The 26,404-nt window shown below is 38.8% G+C and overlaps 4 protein-coding genes across 10 annotated transcripts; 3 read left to right on the top strand and 1 right to left on the bottom strand.

Annotated features, from left to right (window-relative positions):
- Positions 1 to 56: 56 nt before the first annotated feature.
- On the bottom strand, positions 57 to 4,718 carry LOC103465254 (zinc finger BED domain-containing protein 4-like). 2 transcript variants are annotated; one of them, XM_008409896.3, is made up of 5 exons: positions 4,387 to 4,718; positions 2,890 to 3,004; positions 2,630 to 2,796; positions 979 to 1,093; positions 57 to 854 (listed from the first exon to the last, which is right to left on the bottom strand). In XM_008409896.3, exons 1-5 carry the CDS (start codon positions 4,453 to 4,455, stop codon positions 622 to 624), a joined length of 699 nt encoding a protein of 232 aa, XP_008408118.1. In that variant the 5' UTR covers positions 4,456 to 4,718; the 3' UTR covers positions 57 to 621. The 2 variants fall into 2 exon arrangements, with proteins under 2 accessions (XP_008408118.1, XP_008408119.1); XM_008409897.3 differs by having other exon boundaries at positions 2,630 to 2,793.
- Positions 4,719 to 4,723: 5 nt separating this feature from the next.
- Positions 4,724 to 8,197, top strand: vhl (von Hippel-Lindau tumor suppressor). Its single transcript, XM_008409898.3, has 3 exons — positions 4,724 to 5,132; positions 6,453 to 6,572; positions 7,417 to 8,197. Exons 1-3 carry the CDS (start codon positions 4,946 to 4,948, stop codon positions 7,608 to 7,610), a joined length of 501 nt encoding a protein of 166 aa, XP_008408120.1. The 5' UTR covers positions 4,724 to 4,945; the 3' UTR covers positions 7,611 to 8,197.
- A 115-nt stretch (positions 8,198 to 8,312) lies between these two features.
- tatdn2 (TatD DNase domain containing 2) lies at positions 8,313 to 19,294 on the top strand. Of its 6 annotated transcripts, none has more exons than XM_081607209.1 (10): positions 9,526 to 10,044; positions 11,388 to 11,687; positions 12,085 to 12,136; positions 12,418 to 12,784; positions 14,496 to 14,801; positions 14,952 to 15,374; positions 15,678 to 16,604; positions 16,701 to 16,828; positions 17,713 to 17,896; positions 18,688 to 19,294. In XM_081607209.1, the coding sequence occupies exons 5-10, from the start codon at positions 14,511 to 14,513 to the stop codon at positions 18,826 to 18,828; spliced, it is 2,094 nt and encodes a 697-aa protein (XP_081463335.1). In that variant the 5' UTR covers positions 9,526 to 10,044; positions 11,388 to 11,687; positions 12,085 to 12,136; positions 12,418 to 12,784; positions 14,496 to 14,510; the 3' UTR covers positions 18,829 to 19,294. The 6 variants fall into 6 exon arrangements, with proteins under 6 accessions (XP_081463339.1, XP_081463335.1, XP_081463336.1 ...); XM_081607210.1 differs by having other exon boundaries at positions 9,526 to 11,485; positions 11,568 to 11,687; XM_081607213.1 differs by having other exon boundaries at positions 8,313 to 11,687; positions 17,790 to 17,896; positions 18,688 to 18,823.
- Positions 19,295 to 21,185: 1,891 nt separating this feature from the next.
- On the top strand, positions 21,186 to 25,529 carry ccdc174 (coiled-coil domain containing 174). Its single transcript, XM_017305032.2, has 11 exons — positions 21,186 to 21,345; positions 21,515 to 21,622; positions 21,722 to 21,822; positions 21,907 to 21,965; positions 22,387 to 22,540; positions 22,737 to 22,832; positions 23,381 to 23,517; positions 23,674 to 23,768; positions 24,016 to 24,163; positions 24,275 to 24,427; positions 24,819 to 25,529. Exons 1-11 carry the CDS (start codon positions 21,286 to 21,288, stop codon positions 25,352 to 25,354), a joined length of 1,647 nt encoding a protein of 548 aa, XP_017160521.1. The 5' UTR covers positions 21,186 to 21,285; the 3' UTR covers positions 25,355 to 25,529.
- The last annotated feature ends 875 nt before the right edge of the window (positions 25,530 to 26,404 follow it).

Raw genomic sequence — 26,404 nt, 5'->3', positions numbered from 1 at the left:
TGCTGCTCAACAAAAACACACTTTCAACACATTTTAGAAAACAGTCATTTCTAAAGTTCAGCTGCATTGTAATTTATTTTTCCCCAAGTACTTCCTATAAGTATCACATACGACATTTTTGTCATTGGGAAACTCTTTAGCCATGAAACCTTCTTCACTTGGGACAGCTCCTGTGTGTTTTCAGCTCAACAAAAGCTGCCTCACTGAAAATATGAACAAAGCTCAATCCCAGCCTGTTTCCACCTCTAAAATAAACTTTATTGCCTAGAAATTTATCAACTTCTTTGAACTTATCTTTTCCTGTTGAGCTGGTTTGGAAGAGTGTGACTGGCTTTTGTGCTCTTGTGCAAAGGCCCCCCAGATCAGATGCATCAAGAGAGTTCCTCACCCCTAAAACTAACGAAAGGACAAAGCTAAGTGTACATCTCAGATTCAAACTTCTAACAGGCCACCACATTAATAAGGTCACCTTTCCTTTAATACCCCATTGTTTCATGAGAGACCTTGTGTCAGCAGCAATCCTACCACCAGTAAGCGCTTCAGGCAAATACGCCACTCCCAACAGCATTGTGGGACGTTTGGTAGTATCATCCACATAACATATTGATGGCGGTCCGTATATCAGCAGTCAAGGTCAGAGTCTCCATCTTCTATGTGAGCTTTGATCTTGGACATCTGGCCCTCGTATCTCTGTATCACCATGTCCTTTAGAGTCTGTTTGGATGGAAGAGTATATGTGGGATCCAGCAACGCCACAAACTCTTTGAAACCACAGTCATCAACAATGGAAAAAGGCTGCGAATCCTTCACTAGCATGTTCACCAGAGCCTCATCCAGCTCTCGCTTCCGGTCCCCTAAGACACAAAAAAGAAGACAAGCAGATATAAAAGAAAAGCCACGACAATGTGAAGCAGAAGCATATTGTAGTTTCAGTTTTTTTTTGTCAACGATGATAAAAGTACGAGAGATTTATGCTACCTTTATTCGCCTTCCCCTGGTTAACCACAGTTCCATGCTTGGCAGTGTAATGCCGAATCATGGAGGAAGTACTTCCGTGATATTTCAACTCAGCTGAACACACCAAACACTGGACCTGTATGTAAAAAGGCACTTTAAATCTCAAAAGTTATAACCTGATGGGTTCATACACTAAACCTTGGGCATCAATGCATGACACAATGACTCCACAAGACAAAAGTAGTAATAGAAAAATATCCAGTTCAAATTTCTCGTGATTTCTTGATGATTTGTGTCACAGCACAAACAGTTAGTGAGTGGACAGTCCCCAAATTAGGGGGACAGGGGAAACATTGACACATTACTCTAAGGCAGTGTTTCTTGGTTCCGGTCCTCAGGGACCACTGCCCTCCATGTTTTCGGTGTTGCCCTTCTGCTACACACGTGACTTGAATAAGTGGGTGATTAACAGGCTTCTGCAGCTCTTGATGGCATGCATAGGAGGTCATGCAATCATTTGGATTAGGTGGTCTGGAACAGAAACGCATTTAAAATATGCATGGCAGTGGTCCCTGAGGTCCGGAATTGACAAACACTGACCTAACGACAACTCGAGCACATTTGTGGCTAGTTTCCCCAACAACAACATTATAGCTGTTTCATAACGGCTGTAATGTTGGGGCAGATAGTGTGTCCAGCAGTAACAGTGTTTTTGGAGCTCCTCAGAGCTCACACACGTTATTTGCATTGGTAATTTTTTTATTGCAAAACGTCAAAGTTTATCCTTTTTCTGCTTACCTAATAACTAACAACTTATCTATTTGTCATGTTCCAGTAAAAAGCTAAAGCACAAATGGTAAGGACAAATAATCTTTTATTTATGGTACTCCATTTATGTATTAAAAGTTATTTGTCAGAAATGATTTCAAATAGGTTCTTTCAAAAGCAATCTAACGACTGGTAATGATTTATATTTCGCACTTTCAGTATTTCATGGGTTTTATGTCACTAAATATAATGATATATCCCCTTAACATAGACCTAATATAGACCAAAGGTATTGTACTACAGTGATAGTTACCACTGTGTATGTAGGTTCCTATGTTCAAAGGTGGGTACAGTACCCAAAAATTGCACTCATGTAAGAATAACACTACTTTAACATATCTTCACTCAAGTAAAAAGTAGCCATTCAAGAAATTACTCAAGCAAGAGTAAAAAAGTATTTGGTAATGAGGCTACTCAAGTACTGAGTAACATTAGTCACTTAATATTTAAAACTACATCATCAGACAGACCAAAATATAAAGTTATGCTGTTTTCTGTACTTTATAGACCAAAATGGAAACAATTCATATAAATGACATAATTACAAAATAAGAAAATAAGAAGAAACATTTTTCCAAATCAATTTCTTCAAACTTATAAAACTTCAACAAAATCTGCAGGTGTGTCTATATCCGGTAATTTTTTGGTTAAAACAATCTTGCTTTTCATTCAATGAAGTTGCTCGCAGTTAGTAGAGAATCCAGACATTTTACTCAAGTAAAAGTAAAAAGTACAGCATATTAAGAATACTCCTAAAAACATATTTTTCCCCCCCAAAACGTTACTGAAGTAAATGTTACTGAGTAAATGTAATTACCCAACTCTGCCTATGTTAACTACCTACCTTATCAGGCTTGACCAGTTTAAAATATTCCCACATATCAGAGCGACCTTTTTTCCTGCGTTGCCCCCCACTGTCACGCAAAGGCAAAGAATCCACAATGGAAGAAGGCTGCGAGTCTTTCACCAGCATCTTCACAAGACCCTTGTCCACATCTGGCTTCTGATCTACTTAGATAAATAAAGACATACACAAATAAAAAGATAATGAATAAAAGGAAAATGTAAAACAGGTCTGTGGTTCATTAACAACATTCACCCTACCTTGGTTTGTGTTCCCATGGTTAACCGTGGCTCCATGCAGGGTAGAGAAGTGCCTAATCATGGATGAAGTATTCCCATGATACTTCAACTCACCTAAACACAACGAGCACTGGACCTGTAGAGACACAATTTGTAAATCAAATTGCCGTACCCTAATGGTGATACTAACCTAATACATCAATAATAGGCTTGTAGCTCACAATACTGAAGTTAATTTCTTCTAACCACAATCAACACAGAGGTAAATTAGAAGAGTGCATGACTCAAAAATAAGGTAAACAAGACGCATATGAATTTCAAATGCTTTACCTGGGCGGCAATGCATAATACAACGGCTAAGTGGACGAAGTCTTAATTTATGCTGTTATTTATTCAGTGAGGAGGCAGAAATCTGAGAACAGGAGCTTTGAGAACCTATCAAACCAGCACTCTATGGAGGGATTTAAATGTGCTGAGCCCAGCCACTCTATAAGTCACCACAGTGACCAATAAAAAAGGCTTTGATTTTAATTTGCCAGCAATCAGATAGGCCTGGTAACTGCCGCAGCCGTTGTAACCAGCATAGTTACTGTGATGCACAAAGGCATACATCACCTGCAAACAACTGTCACTAGAGTACGTTTCACTTTCCTGCACATAAGAGAAGAATAGAGTAGAAATACCTTTTATTGTCCCACAGTGGGGAAATTCAATTGCAACAGCAGAATCAAGATATGTAGATTTGCGCAAAACATCCAAAAGTGTTGTGCGTATATTTACATAAATATGAAAGATATGACATCAACAATAACACATGTCACTGTACAAGATGACCACAAAAATATACTGTGTAGTTATCAGAAACAGAAATATTGTACTCACAATCCAAGAGGTGTGCTATTGAGTAAGGTGACTATTTTTTAAACATAACACATGTTGTTTATTTTGCATTAAAAAGAGAGACTGTTTAAAATACAGTATATCAGTGCAAAAAAGCAGATGTGTGATAACACACATCTGTACTGATGGAGTTCTCCAGTTCAGCAACAGCTGCTCCAGTGTGGTCCGGATGCAAAAAAATTATAATGATAATACGAGAAGAAGAAGAGTTATATGGCTCTTTATTGAAGTTTCATAAATATAGATTTCACAAAATCACATGTTCGGTTTTACATATTCTGCTTTTAGTGCAGAATAATCCAGTTAAAGTTTGAGAGGTCTAGTTGTAGTTTTGGAGCAGGAGCTGTTCCACTGTGGTCCAGATGCCTGAAAAGTGCTGAAATCACCCTTTACTGAAGTTTCACAAATCAGATACGTGGTTTTAGATATTCTGTAATCAGTGCAGAATGATTTAAACCAGGTTTGAAATGTCTTAAATATTGTTGTGTCTAACTAAAGCAGTTCAACGATGCTCAAGGTCGTGAAAAATTAGGTGGAATCGCCCTTTAGTAATTTTCTCAATGGGAAGCTGTTCCTTTTGCTATAATACTAATAAAAGAGCTAGGACAGCACACCTACCTTGTCAGGAGCGATCAATTTAAAGTGTGCCCACATGTCAGAACGGCCTCTCTTCCTGGATGACTCCATGTTCTCACTCAACAGCAAAAGTGCACTAAAAGATGCTTACAAAATATTAATCGTTTCCAGCTGAGATCAGGTGTCAGGGCCGCTGTTTGGGGTTTGAAACATTGTATCGAAGCTTCAGAAGCGGACAGCCATAGCATTGTTGTTTGGTTCTTTCTCTGCGCCACGCACAGCACGCACGAGAGGCACGTTTTGATGGCCGTGATGTCGTACATGGCTTTCTAACCAATCAGAACACTGTGTAGTACTGCGTCTCTTCCGGAAGAGGAAAAATAAACAGCATAGTGGAGCTAAAGGAGCTAGGTGCGGGTTTTCTTTGCACCTAGCAACTTAGTTGCGTTTTAAGTTTAACTAACAATCTAAACTGCAAAAAGAACAGTTGCCGTTTAACTGTTGGTTTTACTTCGGGAAAAAGGGACCTGTTCGCGTTAGCTCCTCCCTTGTTAGCCAATCAGCTAATCTTGCTGCACTTTGGAGTCGGTGGTCAGGACTAATGCCTCAGGAGGGAGAGGAATCTCTTCCCCCGGTTCGCTCTCTGAGCGGCGATATTCCCGTTAATGTTGTCTTCTGTAATCGCACCAGCCGTGTTGTCCGGCCGCTGTGGATAAATTACGAAGGCAAGCCAACGAGGTACGCTGACATGCAGCCATTCTCGGGACGGAGAATGACAACTTATGTCGGTGAGTGAGTGAACGAACTTCCACGGCTCACTGTTCACTGAAATCTACCACTTAATCGATTTATCAGTAAGATAAGCTGTTCTGAGATGGTGCATATTTCTTTTAGCAATAACAAAAGTGTGATTAGAAAGCTGTTTTTTTTCCTCAAAGTCTTGTTTCTCGATTTTAAGTGAAACACATTGTCTAAATCCACTTATTTTAAGTGCAACAACAGTATACAGCTGGACGAAGGCTGAATCTCATTTCACTTCATGTCTGGTATTGACTTAAATTTCTGTATAACCACATCTTATCCTTGCAGGGCTCAGATTATGTTAAATCTTTACAAATATAACCAGAGTAAACACGAAAACTATTTTCAAATTGCTTTCTTTAAGGCACAAAGCGATCCAGCTTAAACTGGATCTGTGTGGTAAAAGTAAAATGTCCCACCATGTAGATTTAAGAAATCACATCAGTATGTGTATGATAATATGAAGTTAACAAAATGATCTTGAAATGATGCAACATATCAAACGAAATGAAAAGGCTTCAAGACATTTAAAACCAGAGAAAAAGTATGCGAAGTCATCAAAAATAACAGGTAAACATGGAAATATTCATCAATGAATCTTCAATAAATGTTGCTTTTATTTATGTAAATGATAGTTGTCCCTTTATCTGTCTTAAAAGTCAAGTTTGTTACAAAAGAATAAATTTTCAATTTAAAAGCAGTGACAGAAAATATTGTCCTTTGAAACAGACATTTAGTTTACTTTTTCAAGGGGAAATTTAAAGTTAATTAAATGAATAACCTAAGTTAAATCTGGTTTGTGATGGATTATTGACTTTGTGTGAGCTAACTAAGCATGTGGCGATGCTTTAAAAAAAATTCTCTTTGAAAATTTTCTTTACAGGAAACCTTAATCATTCCTACAGAAGAACGTGGCTGAGATGGCCCGATTTGGCCTTAGCTTTAATTTGCTTTGCTGAACATGAGTTCCTGCTGGTCTTGGAGCAGCTGGCCTAGATGTTATCATCAGTGCCAGGAAATCTCTCTTTTTCGGAGGCTGTGATCATGTGAGCAGATCTGTAAACATGATACACACGAGTCAGTAGAAAGGTTTCAACACCCAGATCTCAGTTGTTGCAGAGGGAGGAAGCTACTGCTGCAGCCAGCTACGCAGATGTTTCAGACCTAAAGAGATTCATAAAATTCAGACAACTGGCAGAGGGGAAAATATCTTGTAGTGATGCTCCAGCTGGATGGTCAAAATTTTTTTTTTGTCATAAATGTTATTGTAAAGTAATGTGTTATTATGCTGTATTTGTTTTTTTAAGGGCACCCTTGGCTCTTCAGAGACGCAGTCTCAGATGAACCTTTAAAAGTCAACTGCAAAGAGCTGTATGTTCCTAAGCCGTCCGGTGCTGAGGTCGTTCATGTTAACATCACTTTAACGGGTAAGACTCTGAAAGATATTTAAGATATCTATATACTTTTAAACACATATTGTGGAATTTATAGAGAAATGAGTTTAGTAGTATTTTTCTTCCTGGGTCTTTAATGATACTTTTTATTAACTTATTTGTGCATAAAAAGTAAAATTAGATTTCTTTTCAACATCAACACTGTGGTCAGCCCGGTTTGTTTTAAACTTTATGGAAATTCTCCTTCAAGTTCCTAAAAGAAAGAACTTTTTAAAGAAAAACAAAAACATAAATAAATGGATAAAGTCCTAATATGTCAGCTTCGTAAAGGAGTAGAAACGATATGAAATACGGAACTCATACACCAAACGACCCAGTGACTGATATACAGATTTTATTTAGTTATTTAAACATTGTACCTTTTATATTTTCTTTGACTTTCTAAAAGCTTCTCAGTTGTTTAATTATCAATATTTCTTAACTAATAATTAATATGCACCAGTCAGGCTTTCCTGGTCAATGGCAATTTTTTCTTCTCTGTTATGTCTGATATTCTAATTTTGACCAGCTCATTACACAGGAGTAGGTGCTGTAGGTTATTTGATAAAAGTTTCTAATCAAACAAAAAATAATTACTAGGTTAGTATTTATGTACTAAAGTGTATATCCCTAGTATTTCTATTATTTCTAAAATGCTTAAAAGTACAACAAAGCGCATATTTTTAATTCATGCATCTATAGACTGTATATGGTGTTCATTCTTGACTGATTCTGTCTTATTGATCTATGCACCTGATAATACTGTATAAATAAATCTAGAGTAAAAGGCATTAATGTAATAAAAGCAACACTTTTCTTATCGTCTGTCTCTCACCAGTTGACAGTCTGAAGGATCGAGCTCTTTACGCTGTGCGACGTCTGGTGCGACCAGAGGACTACAGGAAGCTGGAAATCGCACGATGCCTTCATGAGGACCTGGAAAATCCACCCAACCATCAGAAAGATCTCCAGCGCATTAATCGGCGGGTAGAGCAGCATCTACTGGAGGCAGAAAGTCAGAAAACTGGATGAGTGTTTGTTACATCTGGGCTTCAGCAGAGCAGCGCTCTCTCAAAGACATTAAAGACTGAGTCATCGCAGTTGATTTGCTGTAAAAAAGTGAGACTCACTTTCACTTCCTGTCTTATTTGTGATATTTACCCAGCAGATTTAGCAAAAATATGTCCGTCAGGAAGTAACAATAAATTTAGCCTTCAATTAGAGGGCTTTGTTATGAATGTGAAAAGCTGTAATAGGACCATTGGTGGGGAGTAATTTCAAAACTTTACTTTTTTTTTGTACGGATAGCAAAGTATGAGCTTCGATAGAATATAAATGAATTTTAAAAAGCTATATGCAACTTTTGGGAATTTTTACCTTTCCTCTCAGATTAACAACACAATTTGACGATTTTGTTCAACCTTTTCTCGTTGCTAACTTATCAGAAAAAGCAAAGCTAAATTCATCAACTCTTTAATTAAACGCTGTAACATGAGCTTTTCTTTGCCTTCCCACCTAGCAGTCTGTTGCCTTGTTCTAAATTTACTTATAGCCACTTTACCTGAACTACTTTCACCGTTTTATTTTTTGAGAATTAATAAATTTAATATATATTTGTTCCTGCTTGAAATTAATTATAAAATGCAGTGCAACTGAACCCATTTTGCTCAGTTTTTAAATAACTAAGACAGTTCTGGTCAGAAGTAAAACTTCTCATTGGCATGAGTGTCATTAATTTGGGACCATTGATGCATGTATTTTTTTAAGCAACACAACTTTTTGATTGTGGAGTTTCTCAAGCTAAAATCTTACCATAAGTCCTAACTGTTAAAACACGTCTTAAAAGTTGCAGTGAAATAACATGCTGGCATTTTGAAGCTGTTGGTGTAGTCATTAGGAAATGTCTAACTTTGCAGAAAAAGACTGACCAAGGGGTTGTTTTTGAAATTTCTTACATCTCGGTGATAGTTTGTCACAGATTGCTAAAACTTTAGGATGATTCGGTCAAATTTAGGGAAATTCTCCTATATAGAAACTACTTTATAGTAAATAAATTGTGGGATTTTTAAATATAAAAATCCCACCGTAATTATGCAAGAAGCTTGTTGGTTTCCGGAAATATAAGAACTTTTCTCAACTCCCAATCATTAATATATACAGGTCCTTCTCAAAAAATTAGCATATTGTGATAAAGTTAATTATTTTCTATAATGTAATGATAAAAATGAAACTGTCAAGTTTAATTTTAAATTAAACTCAAAGTATTGAATGCATAACTGAACATAATTATTTGAAGGTTGACTTTTTTGGTATTAAAACACATTTCTTTTATTGGTCGGATGAAATATGCTAATTTTTTGAGACAGGGATTTGGGGGTTTTATGAGCTGTAGGCCAAAATCATCAGTATTAAATCAATTAAAGACCTGAAATATTTCAGTTGGTGTGCAATGAATCTAAAATATATGACAGTTTAATTTTTATCATTACATTATGGAAAATAATTAACTTTATCACAATATACTAATTTTTTTAGAATTAAAAAAATTGCCCAGTGACAAAATCCACAATCAATTCAAACTTGTTTCTTGCTTTTAAAAATCTTTGAAGTTATAAAAACTGTTCAAATGAATCACTAAAGCTCAAAACTAATATAAAATTTAGAGCCAAAATGAATATAAGTGAACCTCTGACGAGAGCTGCAAAAGGAGCTGCATGATCACAACACATATTGTATTAAGTTATATTTTTTGTGACCGTTTTAAAAGTAAAAACCAAGCTGATTTATGTTAGAGGATGTCCTGACTCGTACTCCTCGTTTTTACCACAAACTAGTTTTTATAAATGATTATTTGAAACTGGAGTTCAAATATTGTCCTTCAGTTTTACTTACTAAGATCAGGGAAACATTTTTCCAAAGGAGTGCTTTTCCCAATTATACAATTGTATGTAAAGGGGAAAAAAAAAAGCCACAAAGGTCATGCAATCCATCAGACTAACCTTCTAATTAATCCTAACACAAACATGTTTTACAAGATCCCAGTCTAACTGAGATCTTGTAAAACATGTTTGTGTTTTACAAGGTCCCAGTCGGTGAGGCTTGTTAGTTCCTGAAAGTAAAGCTGGCTCCAGTTTTCTCAGCAGAGGCACCACAGCCAGGCTTGTTGCTAAGCAGTTCGGTAACAAAACACAGACTTGAGCGTGCGAGCCAGGTGCGAGAAATTGTGGAGATCATGCACCCAAAAGGAGGAGAGAAGAAAAAACCATGGGTGTTAAGTCGTTTCAGGCAAGAACCGTGAGTTCACTGTTGCTGAAGAGAGTGTGTCTCACACAGACGTACGGTATTTTTGTTTGCAGGCATCCGCCATTCATAAATTTTTCTGTTTTCATCAACATTTTGGCCCAGGACTCACCCAGTTACTCTCCCACATGTCCAGACGGCTCACTGGAGCAAAATGAAAAGAATGGTAAGAGTTTACATGGCTGCACAGTGGTGCAGCTGGCAGCACTGTTGCCTTACAGCAAGAAGGTCCTGGGTTTGAATCCTGGTGTCTTGAATGCAGTTTGCATGTTCTCCCTGTGCATGCCTGTGTTCTTTCTGGGCACTCCGGTTTCCTCTCAGAGTTCAAAACCATGACTGTCAGGTTGATTAGCCTTTAAATGTCTCTCTAAAAGTGTGTGTGTGTGCATGATTGCTTGTCCTGTCTTTGTGTTGCCCTGTTCTCTATCTGTAACAAAGATGTACATTGCCTTGCCAAAGTACTTATACCTCTAAAACTATTATCACATCTTGTCACGGAAGAGCCACAAGCTTCTGTGCTTTAATTGGGAAAAGGAGTACAAAACTGTGAAGAGGAATGAAAACAATTCTGAAAAATGTAATGTTTGTATTCAGGGTGGTTTTCTCAGATACCCCTATATAATGCAGTCCACCCAGTTTTATTCAGAAGTCACCAAATTAATCTTAAACATGTCTCACGGTTCCTGCAGGAGAGAAGTGTCCTTCAGCATGACGCTGCTACTAACATTTACACTGTTTGCACGGTGTGCTTGTGGTGAGGTGCAGTGTTCATTTTCCACCATGCACAACAAGTTTGAAAAAAATTGGGACTGTAAATCACTGTATATCCTAAAACAACCCTACCAAAAAACAAAAGCGTTTTGCAATTTTGTCTTTTTCCTGAATTTGGGAAGTTAATTTTTTTTAAATGTTCTAGAAAAAATGTTCTGCCTATTCGCAGCAATAAGAACGACATGTGAGTCAGCTCTTCAAAACCTTTTTCTGTACTTGGGAAATTTAACAAACGCAAATCAGTGAAAGTCGCTGGATGTTTGCAGTCCTACCTGTTATGGTAAAATGGTAAAATGTACATGGGTTTGTACAGCACTTCATCAAGTCTGAGGACTCCAAAGCACTTTTTGCTGCAATCATTCATACAAACAATCACGTGATGATGGTGGTAAGCTACATTGTAGCCACGGTTGCCCTGGGCAGTTTGACAGAAGTGAATCAGCAGTTAATCGCCCCCACCCCTCCCTCACTATCACCAGCTATTAAAAATATCAAATCGAAAGAAAAGTTGAAGTTAATATTAAGTTGTATTCTGTGTTGTAGTATACCTTTTCCATTTTAAATTGATTTTTATTTGTCAGTGAAACTCTCAGCTCAATCCTACAGCCGACTTGACACAGTCTTGGTCTGTCGCACACTCTAAAAATCTGGATTAAAATTCACTCAAATTTGTGCTTGAAACATGAAAAATGCATAAAAGTTTAAGGGATCCTTTTGCGATACCTTTTTGTTTGTCAGAGGATAAAAACCAGGAACAACACAGTCAGCCTGATGCCTCGTCTTACTGAATCTGCAGCTACGCATCTTGTTTCCTCCACAAAGAGAGGACACTGTAGGTATGACATCAAAGCTGGTGACACATTCCTATTGTAGTGAATTTTTTCCCCACTACTCCACAGCCCATGTCTTTTTCATTAGATAAACGAAGATCCATCATTTTACCCCAAAACATGCCTCAGGACAGGAATGTTTTCAGCGGTCGGGCCAGGAGAAACCTCTGCTACTGGCTCGTTAAGAAAAAGAAGAAGATCTCAACATGTAAGTCTGGATTCAGGCTCTGACTGAAACACAAGAACAATATTTTGCATCTTGGTGTAACCCTCTCAAGTGTGTGTGAATGGCAGCAATGAGATCTAGGCATTAAATCTCTTTTTACAAATCTCTGTTTCTCAAATAAAGTTTTGCGTAACAGTCTGGAAATCTGGAGTTTGTTCTCAAAGATAATATTTCAGAAAAGGTTTTCCCTAAATGATTTCTTCTGTTTAAATGTAATGCATTAAATCAATGTTTTACATTAAAGATCCATTATCTTGAGTGAGTGACTGCAATTTAAACATTTTAGAAACGTGAATACATAAAAACGTGTTGTAAAAAAATTATGCTGTGGCGAAACAAAAAAAAAATCTAAACATGTTTCTTTCATTTCTTTATCTAGGTAAAGAATGCATCATGGCTTCATACAAATATCCCTGGGAAATACCAGAAAGGTAAAAAAAAAAAAAAAAAAGCTCACCCTGGCATACATTTGAGTATTTGAGTCCTTCTTCCATTTGTTTTAATTCAATTAAGGCCAATATAAAGACTGAAAAGTTAGGTTTGACCCAGCTTCTAAAAGAAATAAAATGTGAACTTTTCGCATGTGTTGTAATAGTCTTTATTTTTTTAAATACATGTTTCTATAATGATGTGGCTAATAATAATGAAATAGTTCAACTTTATAATGTGTGATAGATACGTCAATTTTTTTTTGTCTCGCTTCTGCTTGCAGGTCCCTGAAGTAAACCCTGGAACGAACAACGATACACATGCATAAACTCATATGGGAGATGTAGATTGGGCACTAAATCTAAGAAGAAAGAAAGTTATTTAATGAAAGGAGTCCAGCTGCAATCAATCTGTAAAAATGTAGTTCTCTGAAGCTGCCAGAAGTAGTGGAAAGGTTTATAGCAATGTCAGCTTAAGACAATATGTTGCAGGGTGCTGTTCAGTTCATCATCTGAAAATGGAAATACTGGAGAAAAATGCAAATCTAACAAAACATGGCCGTTTATTTAATCTCGGATGATGTGGTAGGAAAACAAGAGAAGGAAAGAGGTCCGTGGTAACTGAGGAGGAGCTTCAGATTCACTGTTCAGGTAGGAAATTCTGTCAAAGTAACAATGTTAAGTTAAGTTCCCCATAAATCTTGGCATTTATAGAAGAGTAAAAGAAAAACCACAATTCCTGATTGACTTAACACGTTTGAAAATGATCTTACTTTGTTTTGCTTGAAAATGATGAAATATCTGCTTTCATACTTGATACATTTCATCTGAAGTAAAGAATAAATTTTACTTTTAAAGCTATTTGTATTTTGTCTAAAGTATAAGCTGCCATTTTTTAGATTGAAGAAAATGGAACAAAGAATGAACAAAGTCTCATGGGCACTTGTGTTCTCGCGTGATTTGATTATGATTGCGTATGCAAGTTCAAACTAGGCTTTTTAGTAAGAAATTATCTCCGTGTAGGGGTTCGTTTTAAAAATATTTTTTGGAGTAAATACAACATCTAAAGTTTTTCTTTCTTTAACGGAGTTTTCATTTTGCTCTAACTGTGTAGTCCAGATGGCAGCAAACCGATAGGCAATCCGCCAACGTTCGTTGACCTCCCGCCCAGTTTAAATCTTTTCTGTCGCTACGAAAAGGTAATTAAACTCATTTCTAAATGGCGCCAAATTCACAAATTGTGTTTTTATCTCTTCATAAAAATTAAGTCCTCACCTGCAGTAATAATGGGGAAATTCCGGTAGGTTTTTGCTCGAACCCTTTAATTGCTGATTGTATGAAGCGGTTATGGAAGTTTGCTAAAAATGAAGGCGCTAATTCGCGATCTAAAACCCCTTTTATTGCTCTGAGGCTTTAACGTACAACTTTAATTTGGCTTCGGATTGTAGGTTTTGATTAGGGAAACTGCTAAAGGGCGATTTCACCTCATTTTCAGTGTATATGTTCAGAACGTACTTGATTTGCTTTAGTTTAAAAGCTACTCGGGCAGTCTATTTTCAAAGTGTTTCTAAGCCGCACGAGGTCTAAGATATGGTCCAGATAAAAAAATTTAAAAAAGCACGAAAAATTTCCATTTGTTGACCTTTCTTAAATCAAATTAAAATTTCACAAGTCACAAACTGGGCTTTAAATATTCATCTATTCCTATAGAATAATCTAATCCGATTTGAAGTGCAACTATTGTAGTTTTTACACTAGATCAGATTAAAGATGCACATGGTCGCGAAAAATGACGTAGGAGGTGCGGAATATAAATCATGTTAAAATAGTTTTACCAATAAAGTTTTATGAAACATGCTGGGATTTGTAAATCTGGAACATAAATATATAATCTCTAAATGCTCCCATCTGAAAACCTTCCCATGTAAATAGTGTGTAAGGATATGCGGCATTGTAATTTATTAAATGTGCACGTGTACAAACAAATCTTTTTTAGAAAAATGTCTGACTAATAATTAGGACAAAATTGTATTTGTATAGATCCCCTTCTAGGTAGGTTGACAACATAAGGTGGTAAAACCAATACCTATCAGGGATTCTTCATTTAATTTTCCAATTAATAGTCATCAATCACATTACAGCAAGAAAATTATCAAAGGAGGCTCTGGTCCACTTATCTTAGCTATTTTTATCTGAGCCATCTTCGACCTTAAGATAGGTGGTTACTCTTTTTTTAAATTTTTTTATGAAAACAAAAGTTTCTCCAATGTACCTCCATTTCATTTGAGATTGCCAAAAGTTCCAGAATGTTTTCCAAAGTGTTTACAATGTGAAGTTCAAAGCTCTGTGCTGTTTCGTTTAGGATCGGCTGTACGACATGGACAGCGCCAGAAAGAAGGTGTCCTTCCAGTGGATACAGACTGCTGCCACGCAAGCCGGTCAGAGCAGCACTAGCTGTAACACTCCTTCAGACCGCAGTAAGCCAAGCCATGGAGAGACAAGTGCTCTTCCTCTCAGTGACTCTCCAGGGTCGGAGCGCCTTGGAGCTCTGAGTCTGGACACGCCCAAAAGAAAAGCGGAGGTGGTTAGTGAAAGTGTGCCATCTGCAGGCAAAGCCAAGCTGAGAAAACTCTCCAGGAAAAATTCAGAGACTTTTAGAGCTATTAAGGTAATTTGTTCTCTGTTGCGTTGTACTTGACTTTTAATTGTGATCGTTCGGTTTATGGATGTTTAGGTTTGCGTTTCTAATAAAGGAGCTGAGATTGGTTTGTCTGCTTACTAAAACAAAACAAACTAGTTTTATTTTTATTTTGCCCAGAGTCTCCCTTCAGCAAAAATACGCCAGCAAGACAAATCTCCAACAAGTCAACATGTTCTGCCAACTTCCCATCATTCGTTCATCTTGAAGAAGAAAGAGAGGACACCGGAGGAGGGGTCAAAGGCTATCTGCCGGATGGCGCTGATTGCAGCCATCGGCAAGACGAGAACCAGGCTTAGCTCAACCGGAGTCCCCAGCCCCGCGGCCGAGAGTGGCTCTTTACCCCGGGCTTCTGTTCCTGCGCAGACTGTAGAGCAAAGCGCTGAGCCTTTTGACAGCAGCGTGGACAGAAGCGGCTTCGTGAGGGGTCCTGGCGAGTACGAGGATGTTGGGTCCCTCAGCGAGGATCACAGCACTAATGTTCGGGTGTTTGAGGACACACAATCACAAAGTGACAGCCCAGAGCCAAAAACATATTCAAGGGTAAGTCTGCTGTTTCCAGGAAACCTGTCTTATCTTTTTGAATAACAAATAACTATGCAGCGGTGCATTATTCATTCAGTTTTTTTTATTTCGTAGTCGAATAACGTCACATTGTGAAATTATTTACAACTAGGGCTGAAGGATTAATCAGGTTAACTGTGATTAGTTGAGTCCTGCAACAATCGTCGACTAATTTAGTACTTGATTAACTCATGAGGAACTCATCAGTATAAAGTGTGATGGATTTTGTCTAACTTGTGAGAATCTCATGAAGAAGTGACACTGGCGTCTTATTTGATTCAGGAGCTGGTTTTCGTGGAGACCACCCCCCATGGGGAAGTCTTTGCCCCTGAGGATGAGGCTGAAGTTGAAGACGGCACACCGTCAGTCCCTCAGTTGGAGTTTATTTTGGACTCTGGTTTTCCCACGCAACAGAACAGCCTGCAGAATTGGATTGCTTTAACTTCAGCGTCTCTGGCTTCTTTTTCACCCGCCATCCAAAACGCTGGAACTGTGCAGACAGCTGCCGACGACACACAGTCGTATTTATTGCCAGAGAAGAGGACAGTTTATATTTCACCCGAGCAGCCGAAACAACCAGACCTGGAGCCTTTGAATCCTTTCGGAGCTGAACTCCAGAATTTTCCGTCATCCGTCCAGGCCAATTCACCGGATCCATTTTCTTTGCCCCTATGTTCAACTGAAAGAGCACCTAACCTCTCTGTGACCTCTGCAGCGCCACGGAGACAAAGTGACTGTTTCACTTCTATGCGTTTCCCTCCATCCGAATCAGACAGCTCCGCATCCGCCAGAAGGTTATCCTTGGGGGCTGACCCTCTGTGGACCAACTACCCTGACCGCAACGTCCAGGCTGGCTTCATCGACACGCATTGTCATCTGGACATGCTCTACGGAAAGCTGGGCTTCAGAGGGAGGTTCGGTCGCTTCAGGCAGACCTACAGCAGCAGCTTCAGTCCTGAGTTTCAAGGCTGCATTACAGACTTCTGCAACCCGCACATCATGGCGAAGGAGGCCCTGTGGGAAGGTTTGCTTTCTGAGGACATGGTGTGGGGGGCGTTTGGCTGCCACCCGCATTTCGCCAAGGGCTACTCAAACACTCAGGAAAGCAACATACTAATGGCAATGAGGCATCCAAAAGCGGTGGCGTTTGGTGAAATGGGCCTGGATTATTCCCACAAAAACTCTACTGACTCTTCAAGGCAAAAACAGGTAGGCGCTACGTTACATTCTCCACGGCAAAACAAACTTGTGATAAATCGTGTAGATTAGCTTCTCTAATGTGCAGAACGACTCTTCTCTGGAAAGGTGTTTGAGCGTCAGCTGCGTTTGGCCGTGGCCATGCAGAAACCTCTGGTGATCCACTGCCGGGACGCGGACGACGACCTGCTGGAGATTATGAAGAAGTGCGTGCCCAGAGATTACAAGATTCACAGGTGAGGGAGCCTCCTTAAATTTGCTCTAGCCATCTATGTTTCAGACGTTATTTTGTTTCTGCGTCTGTTCATCAATTACCATTTAATTCCTTTCCACTTTTACTTGGCTAATGCTGCTAAAATAGAGAGTACGCCTACCAAAGAAGTTCTAAGATAAGAAAGAGAAAGCCGTAGCAGTTTAATCCTGTTTCTTTTAATAAAAAAAAAACAGGATTAGAGAGATTGTTTCCACCTCTTCCCTTTAAGTCTTGTCAACCTGTGTCAGGTGTGGAGATAAAAGGAAACGGTGAAAGCCCATCTAACTGGAGAAATACTACTAGAAAGCAGGGATCGAATGCATGGCACCTGAAATATTTTTGATCTACCAAAAATTGCATACAGGTTAATTCTACAAATATGTCATCATTACAAATTCAGTTTGTGCAGTGCTGATTTAGCAAAGGACTGAAGTGAAGTTTGACTGATGTTTATACTGGGCATGTGTCACTCCTGACGCCATCACCGCAATATTTATGAGATCACAACATTTTCTGATATCATACAGTCCAGGAAGTCTTTTATGGTTGCTAAATTCTTCGCACTAAATTAGTGCTGTGAGTTGTGATTCTGTTGATTGTTCATCTCTAGTAAATATAGTAGTGAGTATTTACTGATTTCCTGCATGGAAGTTAACAATGGATGTTTTAAATGGTAGAGCTGGGTTGTCCAAACTGTTCATGTAACCTGTTGGTCCGAACATAAATGTTCAAGACTTGACATTTCTGGTAACTATTTCGCTATATTCCTTTCATCTAGTATTCCTTAAAATATTAAAGTTTGCACATTTCAGCTGTAAAATCTGAGGAGCTGCTCTGAATTTGGATGTCTCTCCATGTGTTTTCCAGACACTGTTTCACAAACAGTTATTCTGTGATCGAGCCTTTCCTGACAGAGTTCCCCAACCTGTATGTGGGCTTCACAGCTCTGATCACCTACACCAGGGCCAGGGAAGCCCGAGACGCAGTTCGCCAGATCCCTCTGGACCGTATCGTCCTGGAGACGGATGCACCGTATTTTCTGCCAAGACAGGTATGTCTCTGCCGAGGATTAAGGAGTCTTAAAAAATATTTAAAAAATATATACAAATATAAAAAAAGAACATTTATGGTCCGCACTCAGACATTTCTGTTACTAACTTCAGCGCTTTGTGATGAGGATCGACTCTCTAACTTAAAACATTTAAGTGCTAATTTGGTTTTAGCTTATCATTTGCAGATTTAGCGTTATATGAGTTCTTTTTTTTTTTTTTTTTCTGTTCCTTACGAGGAGAGAAGGTACCCGGCTGTTAAGTGAAGAAATGCTGGGCAAAAAACTTTAAGGTTGGAAGAAGATGTTAAGTAAAGCAAAGTTAAACTCTTTGATAGAGCTGGGTCTTCCTGAACTAGGTCTGTGAAAAATACAGGTTAGAATGATAATTGTAACATTTCTAATGATTTTTGTCACATTGTATTTGAAGAAAATTAAAACAATATGAGCTATCCAGACTATTAAAAACTCAAACGTGGCGTCTCCTCCTTGGAGAGCAAAGCGACAGGCACAGTGCGCTAAAATGATCTGGTTTTTATCTTTGTGTCTATACAAGGAAAGCGTCTTAGAGTTGTTTTTTTTCTGTCATTGCAAGGCCTCAAGCTGACAAATTTAGGAAGCTTTTAATTCACACACCTGAAACAAATGGCTAAATTGCCTCCTTACCAGGCTATAAGGTGTTTGTTGATGTGCTGTGGTGGATTTCCACACTATCCCCCACAATGCAGACGTTCTCCTGCACCAGTCACCCTTCATTTCACTGTTTTCATCTGCTTGGTTCTCCGTTCCCACAGGTTAGCAAAGGTGTGTGCCGGTTTTCTCACCCAGGAATGGGCATCCATACCCTACATGAGCTGAGCTGGCTGAAGGGGGAAGATGAGGCCACGGTGCTCAGCACCATCCGAAACAACACCGCTCTGCTTTACGGCATTTGACCCTTCCACAGGTCAACACTTAACTAAAAAACAAAACAGGAAAAAAAAAAAACCGGTATGGTCAATCCTCGATGTGTTCTGCTGATGAAACATCCTGCACTGATTTTTGTTTTAAAGTTATCAATCCAACAAGCTCACATGTTTGAGTTTGAAGAAGCAATTTATTATAATTATTATTATTATTATTATCATTTTTAAGGCGAAATACTCACTTTTGGATCTAGTGAATAATAAATGTTTTAAGAGATAGAGACAAAAACACACGAGACACTGTACGTGGATCACCTGGTTGTATTTTATGTCATTGTTTACGCGAATTAACTCAAAAGCAGTTTTAAGTTTTATTGTTTTCTATGGTGCCGAATATTATTTGTTCTAATATGTCTGCATGTTTATGTCGTCCGCCTGCTGTGCAGTGTAGTTTGGTTTAATGTGGTGGAGATGCATTAAAAGCCTTTAAGAGTGATTAAGTTCTCAGGCGTGTTTTCACTCAAATTAGTCATGAACGAGCGTGTGGTGAAGCGAGCGTGTGGTGAAGGAAGCACGTTCGGAGTTCAGCATGAGCAAAGATGGAGGCGCCTATACGGACAGTCCATTAGTCTGCTTTTAAAACCTCCTCTTCATCCCACACGGTTGTTCCAAAGTGGTTTTTGTTTTGAACACGATTAGTCATGTCTGATTCTTCTCAAGGTCGGCTTGCCATTTAAGCGGTGTAATAATGGCAAAGTCTCTTTCTTGTGCATCAGGTTTGACAAATACATGCTTCCTCCAATTGGTCCTTTTTCCTAATAAGAACGGTGTAAAGGGAATGTAGGTCAGGACACTTTGCTGAAGGCTTCAGCACGGACGTCGGAGCAGCTGGTGACCCGGTTACTGGAATCTGAAACAAAAGTGTTTACCAATGTTGGATCCATAAGAGAAATTCATATTGTCTGTTTTTTTTTTGTCTGACTTTTTATATAAGAAAAAAACTAACAAGTGAATAGCGGCGCTAAACGTTCAAGATAAAATGTAAAATCCTACTCAAATTTATTTGGCTAAATGGATAAAACTAGAGCTCCCCTGAATCAAATTAACGCTAAATTCAGCTACTTTTTCCTGGAATAGAGATACGGGTGTACACAAGATTTTCTGAACTTTATCTCGGCCTAAAAAGCTACGGTGCTTGGCAAAAATATTCACAGACCTTTTACTTCCACATTTTTTTATTACAAGCCTAAACTTTTAAGTTTTTATGTGATAAATGAACACAGTAGTGGATGTTTGGGGAGTGGAAGGAAAGGGAACAGAGGGCCACAAAAAAAACCCTCAACATATACGAGTGCCTAAATGTAACTTTCAGTCAAATCAAGCCCGTTTCATTTGTCTTGCACCAAATTACTTAATTGCTAAATAGTTGTTTCAGAGAAATGTATAATATTTTAAGAGTTTAAAAGGGGATTTTATTAATAAACCCTGCCACATGCATCCCTTTGAGTACATTCAAAATCTTGATGTGGTCAGAAATGGAAACTAGTTTGAAGATATTCTTCGGCTTCTTTTGCCTGAACATAAAACTTCTTTTAAAAGTTGCTTTGCACCTTTATGTAACGCGTCTTCCTCTGTCGCGGCTCACAGAAACATTTAGTCCAAGTTTACTAGGACCTGTTCCGTCATATCGGCACAAGACTGAATGTTTAACCAGATGGAAAAATAATCATCTGTCTGACATGACGTCCTGGCTGTTGATCCTATCGCTGCAGAGAGCAAAGTAATGCTGCAGCAGAGAGAGCGAGACGGATACATCAGCCTTATCTGCAAGGCTGCAGGAGCGTCACTGGATCCTCAGGCAGGAGAAATTGCAAACTAAACTGAGCTGTTTGCTCAGGATTTAAAATGTTCTTCTGATCTGTTGAAATAAACGTAACATCATAACCTTGTTTTAACAAGGGAACAGAGAGTGACTTGAGACTTGATTCAGGTTTTCAAATGTTCCAGATAGAAACAGGATTCATAACGAGGCTTTTCTTTCTTTGATCTTGTGAGGAAAAGGCCACACTTATTTTGGGAAGAAAACAGAATTGTTTCTCTGTTACTGTCAACCTCTACTACTAAACTCTGGGCAAAACACTCGGAAAAAATGTATAATTTCATATTATTTAAAATATATTTTCAATGCATTAAATCTTTTCAGCTATTCTAGGCCTATATATGCCGTATAATGTTTAATAATTTTGTTTTCTTTCGGCATAACCCAGATTTAACTTCCGATTGCAAAAAAACGGAAAAAGTCTTCCTAATGTGAAAATTTTGGAACATTTTATACCGTTTAGATGTCCAAGTAATTCTAGAAAGTGTAAGTGTAGAACGTGTCCACTAGATGGCGCACAAGCGGCAGGCATCTAGTGATTAAGAATATTGGCAAAGAAGAAGGAGTTGGATCATAGCTAAGCTAATGGTAGCTCAGCAGTAGATTATATGGTCCATCATAGAGTTAATATGGATAAAAAGAAAACTCTTGAAGTAGCAGCTTCGTCGGTAAGTTAATCGACGTCTACATTGAATAATTAGTCATTTAGGCTTTTGTTATGAAGCTTGGCGTTTTGTAAACGATAAAAACTTACATTAGCTAGGGCCCTGCTAAAGCCAACTATAGACTGATATGCGCACTTTTTAAAATGCATTAATTGGTTCAACGTTTCTGCAGCTGGTGGACCTTAAAGCGGAGCTTTACAGAAAGCAGGAACAGTTTAAACGGGAGAAACTCGGGCAGGAAAATGCTGAAGCTGGACTCAAGACGAAAGTCACCTCTAAGGTAGACCTTAATTTCTTGAAATATTACTAAATATATTATTAAAGAGTTTTCTGGCGATGCTGACATATTTGAATCCTTCTCCTTATTTTACTCGTTCAGAAACCTAACATCTTTATTAAACAAAACGCTGGTGTGTCAGCTAGAGCTGCTAAGGATGCAGAGCAGCTGGCAGAGGAGCAGGTCACTCTGGATACAGCCAGGTGAGTTCATCTTCCACTTCACAGAAAGGCTTAATGCCTTCAACCAGACAAGAAGATTAACTTTTGATTTCTGATCCATCACAGGCGTAAACTGGAGGAGAAGGCCAGACTCTATGACCAGATGACAAAGGGAGACTTTCCAGGTTGATTCTTTACAGACTGGATAAACTACTGATTATCTAAGCCTCGTTGTTTATTGGGATTTTATGACAGATCAGCACAAAGTAGTGCGTAATTGTGCAGATAATACACAGTTTTAAAAATATATTTACAGATGAAAATCTGAACTGTGGAGTTAGATGGAGAATTTCTGTAAATTTCTGTGTCTCGCCACTGATTCTCAACTGGATTTATATCTGGACTTTGACTGGGCCATTCTTAACACCAAACGTGACAACCAAAATTAACTTTGTTAGATCTAATGTTGCATGGTCTACATGTACTTATATAACGTATACAAAACATACAGTTGTGGGAATATGGATAATATGGATATTTTCCAAAGCACTGTTCATGTAATAAACGGTTGCAGTGGCTTTGGGTTGAACTTCTATTAATTGCCAGATGAAGAGACGGAGGCACTATACCTCGTTGACTTCACCCAGAAGATAATCAACAAGAAGAGAGAAACTCTTGCACAGAAGGAGATGCAGAATGAGGATGAGGATAAAGCCAGGTTGTCGCCCATCCCTCCTCCCCAGAATCCAGATGAGGAATGGTAATGTCTGATTTTCTATATTGGGTGAAGAAAGCTTTATCTTTGCGTACTGCATGATTTATGGGGTTTATGTTTTATATGTTAAAATCAAGCTGAGAAAACTGACTTATGTTTGTCAAATCTTTAACAATTTCAAGTCAAACACGGCTATTCAAATCACGTAAAATGACGGTAAATGGTATTTGTGTCTTTTCAGGGTGGATTATGTGGATGCTTTGGGACGGTCTAGAAGATGCATGAAGAAAGATCTGCCAAACTTTGTGAAAATGGACCAGGATCTTAACGGAAAAGGGTAAACATTTTAACGAGCTTTTGGTATTTTTTCCACTGATCAGGTTGAGCAGCTGAGAAGGTTTTGATCTGTGCAGAGGGTGGATGGTGAGTAAACTGGGGATGACCAGAGGAAGACCAAAGAGAAGTTTTATGAATGTAGTGAGATCAGCCACTCAGGCAGCACATAAAGACAGAAGAAGAAGAAGAGGAGACTGGTCATGTTTTTGTCTACTCTTAATGAGAGACAAATAAACATGAGTCGTATAAAGCTGCATGAAACTATTCCTGTTTTTTCTGTTAAAAATAAAAAGATCAAGTAGTTTATAGAAGGTGTCATATTGAACATTCTGGGGTTACATGTTTGTTAAAAGGTGAAGATCAGTGAAGCACGTTTTGGTTTCTCCTTTGGTTAAACCAAGACAACAGTTGTATTGTGAAGTTGATTTGGGAAGTGTTTACAATAAGGCGCCGTCATACCAAGTTCAGCTTTTTATGGCGTCGTCTCTGCATATTTTATTTCTTGTTCCATATAATCTGTTTATGATACCTTGTGGCTGCGCTCCACAGGATAATCCCGAACGACAAGACCTTACTCTCAGAGGACATGCGTCGAGAGCTGCAGCGGCAGGAGTGGGAGAGGGAGGAGGAGGAGGCCATGAAGAGGCCGGTTGGACCCATCCACTATGAGGACATTAGAGCACAAGGTGAGCAGAAACCTGCCAACGCAGCAGTGATTCAGGCAAACTTTTATACCCGTTTCCTGCATTAATGCACTTTTGAAATGAGACTCTTGAAGTTCCATTTTATGTGAAATGGTGCTGAAGTGTTTTATTCTTCTCCCCCCACCCCAACTATCCCAGAGGCCCGAGAGCTCGGTGTGGGCTACTTCGCTTTCTCTCAGGACCAAGAGCAGCGCAGGAAGCAAAGAGAAACTCTGGACATGCTCAGAGACCAGGTGGGTTCAACGATAAACGGCAATAACAAAACACAGGCATGATATTTGTAGCCATGAGGCTTGTAAGAAGCAGCATTTAAACATATTGTCCCATGAGGAAGGACAGAAACCTCATGATGGAATCAACACCAGTTGGCAATAAGCTGGGATATGAAGTTATTTCATCTGATTATACTGCAGACTGGTCAACTAAGCTGCTCCGTGCTGAATGTGAAATGTTTCCCGCTCCGTCCGTTCTCTCCTTTAGACGACAGATCAGCGGACGAAAAGAGAACGACTCAAAGAGAAGAGGCAGGCTGTCCTGCAGGCTCGACTGGCCAAGGTGAGGCAGAGGAAGATGAAGAAGGCAAAGCTGGACGGCACCGAGGAAGAGGAGAAAGAGGAAGAAAATCGAGGTTGGCATATGTTGGCACTGAACTATTAGATATTTTACAGTGAAGTCGATATTCTGTTTTTGGTTGTAACAGACATGTTAGTGAAGGATTGTTGTCGATCACTTGTTCCAGCGGAGGAAGAGGAGGATGAGCCAGTCGGACCGATCCCTCAGCCGGACGTGCCGCCAGAGGTCAGCACTCTGAGGAGGGTGGAGGTGGAGATCCAGGAGAGGAGGGACACCAAACCTGGAGTCCCTCATGTCAGAGAATGGGACAGAGGCAAAGGTAAACCTCGTTATTTAAATGTTTGTAAGAAAACATTTACATCATTAAATCATGGATGTGATAAGGGTATATTTACCCAGAATTGTCCAATAATGTGATGCAAGGGGAAAAACTTTATTTAGCTAACAATATCAAGCTGTACATTAAATAAAAGGCCAGAACTTAAAATGTTTTTATGTGAATCTAACATTTCTGTGGGTAAATTGGGTAATAAAAGTAACTAGCTTCACAAGGCATCTTCATTTTTAAATAATAATAAAAAAAAGGTTTAGTACGTTCACAAACTCTTCAACTTAAATCTTTTATGTTAGTACTGCTGTAAAGTTTAAGATCTTTGAATTTGCTGAAGTTTACACTTCTTGTTTGCTTCTTTTGTATTAATTTTCCCCAGAATTCATGTTTAGCGAATGGAAAACTCGACGCAGAGATGAGCGAGACTCTGAGTTTGCTCCTCCCTCTGCGTACTTCGCTGATGACAAAAGACCAAAACCAGGAAAGGCTAAAATTTATCAGAGTAAATCAAACATGTTCTTTAAGTCAACAACATTTCCAGAAGAAGTTCCTGAGACTAAACCAGAACCTCCTGCTGTGTCATCACCGCCTGAGCCTCAGAAGGAAAATCCCCCAGCATCCTCTCTGTCTGCACAGCCCGCACCTCCAGGCAGCTCCTTACCTTCAGCTCCACCTTTCATTCCTCAGTATCCGCCGCCGCCTCCTTTCTATCCCTCGTTTCCTCCGCCGCCTCCCTTTCAGTTTGCAGGACCGCCTCATGCCTTTCCTCCGTTCCCCCCGCCGTACCAGTACCCGACCAGGTACGCATCCCAGGAGCCGCCGCCTCCAGGAGAAGAGAGCCAGACTGAGCAGGTTTCTGGAGGCGCGCCTCAGAGTTTAGACGCCATGTTGTCCTTCTACAGGAACTCCACCTGAGGGCTTCTTCCATGAACATAAACACTTCAACTGAGCCAATAGAAACCGAGTCTCGCTAAGAATTAAAGTATTTAATAAACAGGTTTCCATTGAAAACTGTTGCTTTTTGTTTTGTTGTATTTGAAAATGTTTTATCTTTCATGCTGCTCCAAGTAAAATTCTTCATGAAACTATATCCAAAGTGGTTTGATCTTTATGAAATGTGGAAATTTATCGTTTTCTTTTACTGTCTGTGTGTCTCAGTATAAAAGTAGCCACCAGATGGCGCTTTACTTGTATGTAAAATTAAAAAGTAAATTTCTGGAGCTATAGAGACTGAAATTAATGATCAATACAGTTAAATTTACAATTTTTAAAATAATTGTTCTTGGAATAACAAAACGAGACATTACATCATATATAGAGTATATAATGAAAACGAGACTTGGTGTTCAGCACTTTGGCTGCTGTCCCAACACACTTGTATTTTCACATAAAAAGTTGAATGTTAAGAGCAGTACAAAACCTTTTATTACAGAAATGTTAATTTTCAGAGCAGTAAATTTACTCTAGTATGTTGGGACTCAATTATCATGAATTATTAGTGATGTTCAGGACACTCGCGTTACTTTGAAACAGCGTTTTGACCGTTGTTGGGTCTGGTTATTCTCATCTGAATTTTATTTTTACCTGGTTTGTATCGTGCTGCGCATGGACTATTTTACTGAGAAATAAAAGAATCTTGCATAATTATTTAGAAAAAACTTTAGTTAAATGTATTTAACCAAGTTTAAGTTCTGCTTTTCAGTAAAAGCTGCTGGGTGTTTTAAAATTGAAATAAAAGGAATAAAATGGATAACAAAAGACTAATACTTTGTCTTGTACCTACATTTTTTCCACTTTATAGCCACTCAGCCAGTGAACTGCCTGTGCTGGAGATCCAGATGTGAATTGAATTGAAGTCAAGGAGGCCTTAAATAGACAGCTGTTGCTTGAGCACATTTTTCCTCTCATGCTTTTTCCTACCACTCAATTTTCCATGAATATGTTTGGATACAGTGGACAGCCAGC

The sequence above is a fragment of the Poecilia reticulata genome, chromosome 5, assembly GCF_904066995.2.
Source record: "Poecilia reticulata chromosome 5, P_reticulata-male-v2, whole genome shotgun sequence".
Taxonomy (NCBI): domain Eukaryota; kingdom Metazoa; phylum Chordata; class Actinopteri; order Cyprinodontiformes; family Poeciliidae; genus Poecilia; species Poecilia reticulata.
The sequence above is the reverse complement of the archived record's forward strand: the minus strand, read 5'-3'. Positions and strand labels throughout refer to the sequence as shown.